The sequence below is a fragment of the Nymphalis io genome, chromosome Z (genome assembly GCF_905147045.1).
Source record: "Nymphalis io chromosome Z, ilAglIoxx1.1, whole genome shotgun sequence".
Taxonomy (NCBI): Eukaryota; Metazoa; Arthropoda; class Insecta; order Lepidoptera; family Nymphalidae; genus Nymphalis; species Nymphalis io.
This window is the reverse complement of record NC_065918.1, coordinates 7,101,861-7,114,817: the sequence shown is the minus strand read 5'-3', so window position 1 is coordinate 7,114,817 and position 12,957 is coordinate 7,101,861. Positions and strand designations below refer to the sequence as shown.

Sequence of the window (12,957 nt, the reverse complement as noted above, 5' to 3'; positions counted from 1 at the left end):
CCTTTTGCTAACGAGCGGACTTATACATTTTTTTCACTTTAGCATTATGAGCGTTTTAACCGCTTTCTGGGACAGAACCAACAAAGATATTACATAAAATTACAAAATATGTATTGAGAAGCAGCAGTTAATATAATATTAAGGATAAGTATGTTTTTTTTTGTAAAAATGCGATAGTGGACTTGGACATTTGAAAAATATTGCGTTCGACATGGGTATGGATTTTGGGTAAATGCCCGTATAAATTCTAATTCTAATTTTAGATGTCATTTCTATGTAGTTCAAAACTATTTTGGTGTGTGTGGGTACCGTAGTAGGTTATAATTGTGTTTTATTGGTATTACTAGACTACAGGATAATTGTAGAGGTATATACTTATGTCATGTTTTGTTGGGCATGCGCAAATCTCTTATCGTCTATTTTTAGCCGAGCCCTGGACGAATTCCCGGGTTAGCTGCATCGATTGGTACTCCAGATAGCCCGAATGTACTCGTATCAGTACTAAAGTTCTATAAAGTAAGTATAAATTAAATAAAAGTTTATTCGTTCGTTATATTTTAGTATCAAACAAATATTTTAAGCCCTTTTTACGTATAATATGATAGAGTTTTTAAATATTTTAAATAATTCGCCTCTAATTTTGCTCGGATTTGGATTAAGAAATGTCATTTAGGTGTTATTACCTTTTGTGATTAATGTATCGTATCAAAAAGCCTCGTCTGTGCCTTTAATGTACCCCATGAGAAATTCTGACTATATTTAAAACATTAAGCTAAAATTAGTAATACGATTATAAAAAATAGAGTCAATCTGGCACACATATTAAAAAATTAAATTTCAATTTTTTTGTAACAAATGCCTTTTTTACTGAACTTATTATAAGCCTAAATACTGGTTTTCATATTTCTAATATTAGAAATGACGAAATACGAAGTGAAGCTATTGCTTACAATACAATAATGGTTAGTAAAAGTTATAATTTTAGTAGCAACTAAATATTATAAAGTATTAATATATAAACAAAATATTATTAATAACATACATTAATAATAGCCGGTCGTTTTGAATATATTTCGATAGATTTAACAAACCAGCATAAAATTTAACCAAAAAAGATACAATTATTATTTTTAGAAAGTATGATCTCTGAACAACAGCAATCCTTTAAAAATATTTTAAAACTCGATTTTACTTCCAAAACGAGCTCAAAATAACGTATAGACATTATTTTAAGCTCGTTGTGAAAATAACTCTCCGCTGTAAGCATGGAAGTTCTTAAGCATTCTATTGCAGAATTATCCGAGAATCTTAAAATTAGCGTGAATTAATTCCAATAGCATATTCAAAATACCTTTATCCCTGCAAGTCCATCTTCTATTGACAGATGACCCCTACAGGAAAGTAGTTATGAGAATTTTAAGGGCATCGCAAAGGTTAACGATCGAAATGAAGCCTTTTTACTTGCTCGAAAGTAGTTTCCAATTAATAATTTCTATACTACATTATGATCAGACATAGCCAAGTGGTTTCAATAATTTAATAATTATTTTCTAAAAACCCGAGTCGCGAGATCGCCACTGAATTTTCATGTGCTTAATTTGTGTTTATAATTTATCCTGTGATCAGCGGTCAGAACTCGGAATCACCAGTTAAGATTCACGTATTTTAACCACCGAGCCATCACGACTCAATTCTAGTTAATATTCCATAAAAATAACTATATCTACTTCATTCACTTTTATTATTGTAATAATTGATTCACGTTCGGTGAGACACCATATGGACACCATAAGGAAATTTACATATTTTATTAATACCATATGTACCTGCCCTTCCGCCGCTAGCCTGCCTTTCCACTGCTATTAGTGGATAAAATTGTAAAACTCTTTATGATATAAGAGGACTTAATAGTAGCAGAGGCATATTTATGTGGTGGATACCTTAAACTATATATATATATATAATGTTACTTACATACATGTCTTCACCTCTTATTACCAGTTATTATTTAGGTTTTTTATTGCGTTTTCGGTTGAATTGCTTAAATACTTTGATATAATATTGCAAATATATTTAATAACATAATGATCCTAACGATCAAATAATAAATTTTCTAGACGCATGAAGATTACAATTTATTTCAACAGTCACGTTTGTATTTAAATGGAGTTTTAGGATTAAATGAATTATATTTTAATTTTTTTCAAAAACAGTAATCACAAACATTACATCAAAACTGAGCATAAACTAGAAATTCAATCGATGCAGCTAGCCCCGCCCGGATGTGTCTCATCTAAATTTAGACAAGGCTACGTTTGTGCATGTGCGCAACAATGCATTAATTAATCAAATCATCTGACTATTACGATTTTATGTAAATACTTTTAAAAACATAATATTATGATGAAGGATAAGGATATATTAAGAACATTTTATGTTTCTAGAAAGATATTTAGAAGACACCAAATAAATAATACGTCACCATTTCAAATAATATAATGCAGTATCATACATACAATGTGATTTAATGTGGATAAAATAATGTCTTCATGGCAGAATATCATCCACGGCGGTCTTACTCGACGAAAATAAGCAATTACAAAGGAGATACAAGTAAATAGCGACACATTGGATAAGTGTTTGCGATTAAGCAAGTGACAATGCATCGAGCTACAAACAGCTCTATAAAAACCTTTAAAATTTTATCCAGTCATAATAACTACCTAACTATAACTAAACGAGGCAGTTGAGGCGATCCGCCCCAAATTTAGTCGCTGGATAAGCACCATGCTTGGTATCGAGAGGTGCTGAATGTAGGTGCTGCATCGGATAGATATGATTTTGTTTTTAAGAGAAAGAGATCGACATAATTGGTGCATAGTGGTAGTTTATGTTTATCACAGAATGACATAGGGTACTTTTTATCCTAGAAAAGGCGCGTTTCCTAAAGGATAGCATAATAACTTATCTTACAGAAACAGTGTATTTAAAAGGAATACACTGTTTCTTTAATCCGTGCAGTGACGGAGAAAGAATACATTTCACTGCCCCTCTCTTTCCCATGGGTGTCGTAAGAGGCGACTAAAGGATATCTGAGCGACCATCTGCTCATCTGGTGGTAGGATGCTAACATCCGCCGGGCTTGTTACCACCGTACGCATAGTGAAAAACTCGTGAAGTGGCTTGCAGCCGCGTTTCGAAGTCAGCCAGCGTACAGCCAGTGCCCGAGCGAGTATTGCCGCGATGGGTGTTGGTACAGTGAAGACGGCTGTTGAACCAATGCCGGGGGAAACTGTATTGACCTGCCGGATAGGGAGATCTGAAGAAACGGCTGTTCCGCTGGTCGCCTGTGGCATAGTACAGGGGCCCGAGCGTGCCTAACCAGCTCGCGAGGCTGCTCCACCAGGCCACGCATAATCTCGAGGTGGACCGTCGTGCCGGTTGGTGACCGGAAAGTGGGGTTCCAGCGGCCACTTCCGTGGGGGTTCGGGGGCCCTTCCAACCGGCGGTTCAGTATATTTTCCCTTTTGGAAACCATTTGGGGACACACGCCTCCATACTTTGCCCATTCCCATCGTGGCAATACGTCGCTCGCTTCACGTCTCTTTTCCTTATTTTTCCAAATGGTAGCGCAACTAAGAAATAACGGTCGTTCAGCGGTGCACACCCCCACCATACAAACGCTGTTTGAGGTCGAGTTCTCTAACATCCGAGGACTCCACGCTAACCTCGACGCTGTCCACCACCATCTTGAGATAGCACGTCCAACAATGTTGTTTCTCACGGAGACGCAAATACTCCGCCCTGCCAACACCAGCTACCTTAACTATCCCGGCTACATACTTGAAGAATCTTTCAAAGCGAAATCCGGAGTATGCTTGTTCGTCAGGGCGGATGTTTGTTGTCACCGACTGTGCTGCTTGGAGGACCCCTCCTTCTCCATGTTGGTGGTACGTGTGGACCTGGTTCGTCAGAGTCGAGTCTACGTGAGCCTCTACAGATCCCACAATGGTGACTTGGAGACAAGCCGATTATTTGACCATCTTAGTCGGGTGGCAGATGCTGCGCAAGAGCAGTTTCCTAACGCGGAATTGGTGTTTTTGGGTGATTTTAATGCTCACCATGAATCATAGTTGAAAGCCCTCAAAACTGACCATGCTGGAAGAACTGCTCATGCTTTTGGTCTCACACTCGACTTGACCCAACTGGTTGATAAGCCCACCAGGATCCCAGACATTGATGGGCAAGCGCCTTCTCTACTGGATCTTCTGCTGACTTCTCACCCGGTGGAATATCAGGTTGTGGTTCAAAATCCACTTGGTTCTTCGGATCACGGCCTTATATCTACCAAAGTGCCACAGGCCAAGCTGCCGCCATCAGCAGTATGCAAACGTCGCGTTTGGCACTATAAGTCGGCAGATTGGGACGGTATGCGCGATTACTATGCGTCAGTCCCTTGGAAGGAACGTTGCTTCAGTGGGAATAACCCGACAGCTAGTGCCGCTGCTGTTGCTGATGAGATCATGTTAGGAATGGAATACTACATTCTTAGCTCAGATCTCATCAGTAGGTGTACGCGTAACCGTTGGTTCACTCGTGAATGTGCCGACGATGTATGATCTAAGCAGGCGGCATATCGCGCCTGGATCAACGGCTGCGTTAGCGGGGCATCTAACATTGACTCACTGAAAGCAAACTACAATAAAAATTCCAAGTCCTTTAGGAAGGCATACATGAGAGCAAACTGTGGGATGCACAGCGCATTGTACAGATCATGACAGGTCATGACCTTATTTCGCATCCTAGAGACTCCCATAGCTTCTGGCATCTGACCAAGTCTGTGCAAAATAATTTCTGCCAACCTTCGCTGCCACCGCTCAGAAATCCGGACGGATTGCTAGCTCACAGTTCGCAGGAGAAAGCCGACCTCCTGGCTAAACTCTTTGCCGACAACTCTGTGATCGATGATTGTAGTGCGCTGCCACCAACAATGCCTTCATGTGGCCACACGATGCCTGATATCAAAATCAGGCAACGTGATGTGCGTGCAGAGCTGCAATCACTTGATATACGGAAAGCTAGCGGTCCCGATGGAATACCAGTTATAGTGCTGAAGAAGTACGCGGTGGAGCTGTCTCCTGTGTTAACGCGCCTGTTCCAACGTTCTCTCTCTTCGGGATGTGTGCCGGAGGCTTGGAGAAGAGCTAATGTGCAAGCGGTTCCCAAAAAAGGGGATCGGTCTGACCCGGCAAATTATCGACCAATAGTTATCACCTCAGAACTTTGTAAGGTGATGGAACGGATTCTAAACAACCAACTGATCCATTACCTAGAAGATCACTGTCTAATTAATGATCGTCAGTACGGGTTTCGACTAAAACGGTCTACAGGTGATCTTCTAGTGTACGTAAAACACCTTTGGGGTGAAGCTATCGACAAGCATGGAGAATCGTTGGCTGTCAGCCTCGATATCTCCAAGGCTTTCGACAGGTTCTGGCACAGAAGTCTTCTCTCCAAGCTACCGGCCTATGGTCTGCCTGCTCAGCTATGCACCTGGATTGCCAGCCTCCTACACAAGCGTAGCCTTCGTGTTTTAGTAGATGGTTGCGCTTCACAATTCTATGTAGTGAATGCTGGGGTCCCCGAGGGATCTGTGCTATCTCCCACACTCTTTCTTTTTTTTCTCTTTCTTTTCATATCAATGATATGCTCTCTCTTGGGAACATACATTGCTATGCAGATGATATCTTTATAGTTTTAGATAGATAGTACAGTGCATGGTGGATACCACGGACGCGCAGTGGCTGGGCGGGCGGAAACTGAGGAGAGGCGGGAGAATCTTGTTATTGAACTCGATAGGACGTTAGAGCTCATCGCCAAATGGGGTTCTGATAATCTTGTTGAGTTTAATGCCAAGAAAACACAGGTATGCGCTCTCACAGCGAAAAAGTCACCATTTTACCCTCATCCCTCCCTCTGTGGCACACCGCTGATGATACAAAGCAAAATCGCCATGCTGGGGATGGACGTTCGCTGCGACCTTAGTCCAAGGGATTACATCGAGGCTATTATAAAAACAGCTTCACGAAAACTCGGAGTTCTAAACAAGGTGCGACGTTTTTTCACGCCACAACAACTGTGCCTGTTATACAAAACACAGGTACGGTCTGAATATTGTTGAATATTGCTCGCACCTTTGGGATGGCTCCGCTAAGTACCTACTGGAGGCCTTGGACCGGTTGCAGCGACGTGCAGTACGCATTATTGGCGACGTAAAGGTCACAAACACCCTTGAACCTTTACAATTGCGTCGCAAGATAGCAGCACTGAGCGCTTTCTATCGACTGTATCACGGCGAGTGCTCTGAGGTATTATTCTCTCTAATTCCTGCTTCCCCCTTCCTTCTTAAGTCTCGATGTCACCGCCTAACTGTGACATCAATTCCATTGCGAACAAAGAAATTTGCCGTCGTCGCGTTTGGACTCTACTACCATTAACCATGCGGTGGAGTAGTCATTTGCCATCCCGGCGCATATAAAAAAAGGAGTAATTTAATTATGCATTTTAATTAGAAAATAATATTATTTAAACGTTAACTTGGCACGAGGACAGATTTTGAAAGATTTGCGTAATGCAAAAACAAATTTAACGCTACGCGCGGCGTGTTTCCACTAGTGAAATGAAAAACTCGACATCTAAATTGTTAGATATTTTTATTAACATGTGCGAACTAAGCAACAGCAAAACTAACTAACGTGAGGTGCACCGTACACGTCACCGTGCTTCGGCACGACGCCGTCTAGTAGCGGCACCATGCCGTTATACGGTGTCTGGTGCTGCACCGTAGATATGTGTCTTTATCTTTTGTAAGTTATAAATATTTATATTATATTGGTAACTACGACAAATTACATCTTGGTATAAGAAACATAAATAAAAAAAACTATTTATTTTTATATTAATATACTTTTATTTCCGATTTTATATTTAGAAGGCATAAACCAAACAAATATTCATCGCCATTTTAAATAACATAATCGTCATACAAATAAGGCACTTTAATCTTGACAAAAGTTATCATAACAGAATAATAACAATCTCTAAATATATCCAAATACCAACAGATTGACTTTTAAAATTTTTTGAACATACATATTATCTCAAATATATTTAACTGGGTATACATTCTAAATGATAATATATCTAACCATTTAATTGACACCGATGACGGATAATTTTGGAATTATCTTTATAGTTTTACAAAGTGGTAGCAAGAAGCAAATTATTATGACCTATATTATTTACTCGGTAATTTACTCTAATTTTCTGATCATTTTATTAGGATATATACTAGTATTTAAAGTTGATCTATTAAAAAATCAGATATCATAAAATATATCAGTCAAAAATATTTTATATTCAATAAACTAAAACTTACTAAAATTTTTTTTAGTTCAAATTTGATTGCATTTGTTTAACGTGTTTTGTCTACGAAAACACATGTGTGATGTCGCTCAAAAGTGTGGCTTTAATCATCCACCCTACAGCCCAGGCTAGGCTGCCAGTAAACTTTTTTTTCCCTACCATAAAAAACAACTTCGTCGGAAACGTTTTTCCAACGATGAAGAGCTCAAGGTGGAATGGTAGCGAGGATTTTTAGTATTTTTTTTAATTTAATCGGCATTTTCTGTCTATTCCTTAATACCGAGAATATATTGAACATTCCTCCCGCCTCTAGATACAATTCAGACATGCGCAAACTTATCTATCGGCTAGAGGCATTGTGGCTCCGGCCTAGGAACTGTGAAGACGTATATTCCATATAAGTAATTGTGCTTTGTTTAAGATTCATATCATAAAGAAGTTTTAACTTGTGACAATGTTAAAATATTGTGAGGTGGACTCCGACGCGGAAACCGTATGTATTTTATTATTTTGTGTTTATTATTCCATGCGTATTTTTATATTATATATTTGATGTCTGGAATGAATATTATTTATAAAATTAATAAAATATATTAATAATTTAATATATAAATATTAACCGCTGCGAATGAATATCTTTACGCAAGTAAATTTATAAAATATAAGACTGCCTCTTAATTATGCGAATTTTCTGTATACATTAATATTATAAATTATGTAAATAAGAATCGCTTTATGTAATTTTATAAATACGGAATTCTGTTGCTAAGGTAGATGATCTAAAATTTTTAAGAGGTATTATTGATTTTGTCCCTCCAGTCCTCGCCCAGAGGTGAGGGCGGGAGGAGGTTAACAAAGGACACGGGAAGGGGGAACTTTTGCAGCTGCGCACTAATATTGTTCTCTGCTATCACCTACTATTGTGAATTGATTGCTTTGACGTACGTTTGATGTACCTTGACAGACTTGAACATTTAAGAAAATAAAAAGTGATAATTTTCGTCACAGTATCGCAGAACAATGAGTGGCGAAAGTGAACTGGAAATCAGCGTATATCCAGAGCCCCACGGCGAGTCGCCGCCTGAAGAGGGATCGGCTCAACCGACTGACGATATGAGCAAATATGCTTACGGTACATTTTCATCTACCTCTTTTTCATTTTTTTTATTCGAAAGATTTTATTAATTAAAAAAAATATTTTCACACAGATCAAGTCATAGCGGATTCACTTGCGGAAAATATGTACAATCTATCAGTGGAGTCAGATTTAGACGATGACGACGGTGATTGTAAGTATCTAACGCAATAAATATGACTATATTAATTTTTACCTAATAATTTTGTAATTTAAATTAATAACTTTACAGTCAGCCCATACGCCTCTTCTCGCGGACCACCACTTCCATTTGTTTTGAGCGACTATCTAGGAATCGATGCCGAAGAATCTGATATCGATTATAAGATAAGCAAAATTGAAGGCTTGGAACACATGGTACTATTGTTTATCGCTTATCGAGACTATTTATTATGTTTTGGAATATTGTTTTAATTTAAAAATCAATTTGCAGGTTGTAAATAGTCCTCTCTGGTATATTCATGTCAGGCCACACTTGACTTTTCTAGAACGACAAGAATTGTGGGACAGGACTCCTTGGGTGAGTAATAATTTAATAAATTGATGTAATTACTGAGATTGGATTTGATAAAATCAAACAAAATAAAATCAAAATATACTTTATTAAAGTAGACTCGTATCTGGGGAGCAATTTTGTAACGTCACATTATAAGATTTTATAATATTAAATTGAAAGCTATCACCATCTTCGGAATGTAAATTATACCAAGAAGAACCAGCAAGAAACTCAGTTGTTATCCATTTTCTACATTCAAGTTACACAGATACATAGATAGATAATTAAAAACATTTGATTTACATATATATATACCACCTTTTTTGTTTATGCAGGCAGTAAAATTTTATTGGGATGACTCCGACAATGCTGGTGCTGATGACGATGATCCTGCCGCTCCTCCGTTATATACGGATCAGTACTATAACGATATTATTTAAAAGTTTTTCTGAAGTATGTTTCGTTTAATGTAAAATCATGTCATTTTGTTTTTTCCTTGACATAACATATGATATCGTTTATAGTCCATTATTTTATTCGAGATATGTTGTCCTCAAGTTAGTAGCTTTCGAGTAGGGTTATGCGACATTGAAGATTGTTTAGAATGGTCTTATAAAAATATTATAATAAGGTTCTACTTTTTCAACCTGAATCTTTAATCCTTTTAATATTATATAACGTTTATGTAACGTGCTAATGTAACTTGTCAGAATAACTGGCATTTTTTATTTATCGAAAATATATAGAATAACATAATTATATATTATATTATATATATATTATAATAAACCAGACAAACATCGTAACGATAGTAATAATATATGAGTAGAGTTTTTGTTAAGCAAGAGATGTCTTTGTGAATATATAAATAGAAGAAGTCTGATATTCCCATGAAAATAATCGCACTACAATAATGAAAAAATGAATAAAATTTCATACATTGTTCACGTTTATAAATAACACTTGCTATAATAATGCGACGAGTTTTTTTATATTATTTACTAGAGAGAATTATACTGATATCATTTTGAAAAAGTTTGTTTTTGATAACAAATATCTTTTATAATAAATGACCCCTCGTTGGTAAATATTGATAGTGTACGCTGATTTTACAATGAAATATGAGGTTTCTTCTAGAGATATCTCACAGTATGAGTTCTTAGCTAATTATTTTGAATTGCAAGCATTTTATTAAGTTCGGGTAAACGTAGTCGAGATATTTTTTTATAGATATAAGTAAAAGATGATAAGCTCTCAGGAATATGCGGAATAGAATTTGAAAGATCAAATATGTCGACTGTATGTGTAGTCTACATTAGAAAATTAATATTATTAATGACAAGAATAGGAAGATGATAAATAATGAAAGTAGTATGTCAATAAGAATATATGTAATCTTTAGAAATTAAATATAATTATAATGTCTATCTCTTAATTACTTTTTTATTGAAATAAGTAATCTATATTTCTATTTATCATAATATAACTCAATTTTTACGCGTTTATTTTTCAAGTATCGCTTATAAATCTTCCGCCTATAACGTGTTTTAAATCTGCTATCCTTAGCTATATAACATATTATGTATATGATACAGTAGAACATGTATGTGACCTTTCACACTATTATTCAAATTTTAAACATGGCGCGTTACATCTCAAACATTCCAATCTAAAAATCATTAGCTACGTGGCTGTATCAAAGAATTTCTGTCTCGTCATATCGCTTTTTGTATGTTCTTGTAAATCATAGTCGAGAAATTGTTTTATAGATATAACATAAATATTATAAGCTCTTGTGCATATGTGAAATCGAAAGTGGAAGGTCCTGTATCGTGATTCTATGCATAGTATATAGATACATAACAAGTAGATTATTCATAAGTATTAGTCTATAGATAATCGTAAGGACGTGAAAACACTAAATGATGATATCAAGGTAGTATGTAAATAAAAAAATATGTGTAATCATTAGAATTAAAATATAGTTACTTCATTTCTATTGTTAATTTTATTTTAATTTATATACAATTATTTACATTTTTATGTCTCTCACATTAATTTATTAAATAACAAGATTTTTGATGCATTTTTTAAAAAATGAATCACCAAATATTATTAAATCTTCCGTCTAAAATTGTTTTTGTATTTGTACAAATAATTTAAAAAAATTCTTAGCTATATTATATTACATGTATATCGCATAACAGAACATATTATGTATAATATTTGATAATATTCAATATTGCAAACATGGCGCGCTACTTCTCAAACATTCCAGTCTGAAAATCATCAGCTAAATGGCTGCATCAGATATTTTCTGTCTCATCAGGTAAATAACGTTGTAATACGTCGAATGTTTTATGTGTAGTTTAGAAGAAGTCGTACATGTTCATTACCTTCTCTCATGTAATCGTAAAGTTAATCAAATTGTTATTAAGTAGTTTTAGAACATTGAAATGTATTACATTGGAGTTATAACTACATCAATATTGGATTTCAAATAAAAATAATATACCCTTGTTGTTTTTTTAATGTATCACATTTATACTAACTTACTTATCTCAGTAGTTGCGCAAGTGCTAATAATAATTTTTAATTAATTTATTTGTTTTAAAATTTCTCTTAATGTCCTAATGTTAAAGTATATCAAAGCGGTTACAAATAAATATAGTATAGTTTAAGGTTGAATTTCAAAACGAATGTCTGCGTCTATGGCAAATATCAAACAGTGACCAACTTCAGACATATGTGTCTTTCTACTCTTTTATGTTCAATGGGAAAATATTCTATACTTATGCAATTAAATAGCTTCATAACAAAGCTTGATTATATACTTAATCCCTATATAAATTATTAGAATCAGACCTTTCGTTTAGAAGTTAAGGCTGATATAACAACGCAAAAAGTAAGAAAAATGCCGCGTTGTGAGCAAGAATAAAATAAATGAAATATAATGATGGTGGTTAATGGGGCTAAAGATTCTCACATTATCACATATTTTACCACCAAACAGCACTTATTCGTATTGATGTATTCCGGTTCGAAGCACAAGAGTGGTGGTGCATTGGCCATGTTAGGGTCGGTTAATATTTTTATAGTGCCAATGTCTATGGTGACCAGTTTCATCTATTATAAAAAACATATAACAAATAACCTTTATCAAAAGGTCTGTCTAATAAAGTGGGACGAATGTACGATGAGCCACCGATCACACATAGAAGCCATTTTGCGGTACAATATCTGCTAAGTGGGTGATACCTACCCAGATGAGCTTACACAAAGCCCTACCACCTGTAAAGTTACGTTAGGTTAGGTTAGTTTAGGTTAGTAGCCATCTCTATGCCGTTGTCGTGCGATCGATGGCCCTCTACGGGGCACCCGTTTGGTCTCACAGGCTATTGGGCGTCCGCCGCTGCAGGACTAGGATCCAAAGTTCGCAGCGGAGAGTGGCCATCCGCATAGTGCGGGGATATCGCACGATATCTTATGAGGCGGCAACCATCCTAGCGTGCATTCCGCCCTTGGATATTCTGCCACCAGAATACCGTCGCGTCCATATCCGCATATGGACGCGAAGGTCTATCAACAGACCCGCATCCTCCGCCAGAACAGTGAAAGCGCGCCCTCTTCGAGTGCGCTCGAGGCGTTGAAGCGGCAGAAACACCGGAGGGCTCTTGCGACGTGGCGCGACCGTCTCTGTGAAGAACGCTATGCACACAAACGCGTCGTTGGAGCGATCCTGCCAGCTTTCGAAGCCAGCTTCGAAAGCTGGCAGGATCACAGCTGGATGAGACGAAAGCGACGAGTCATCTTATGACTTACGCAGTTAATGACCGGTCACGGTTGTTTTGGAGAATACGTGATCCGTGCTGAGGATGGCCATCGCAGTGGTTTTAGTGGG

General features: G+C 36.7%; 1 protein-coding gene across 1 annotated transcript; it reads left to right on the top strand.

The window, feature by feature from the left end:
• Positions 1 to 7,802: 7,802 nt before the first annotated feature.
• LOC126780414 (uncharacterized) lies at positions 7,803 to 10,040 on the top strand. The gene is made up of 6 exons (XM_050504889.1): positions 7,803 to 7,918; positions 8,434 to 8,557; positions 8,634 to 8,714; positions 8,793 to 8,917; positions 8,994 to 9,080; positions 9,392 to 10,040. The coding sequence occupies exons 1-6, from the start codon at positions 7,880 to 7,882 to the stop codon at positions 9,494 to 9,496; spliced, it is 561 nt and encodes a 186-aa protein (XP_050360846.1). The 5' UTR covers positions 7,803 to 7,879; the 3' UTR covers positions 9,497 to 10,040.
• Positions 10,041 to 12,957: the final 2,917 nt, after the last annotated feature.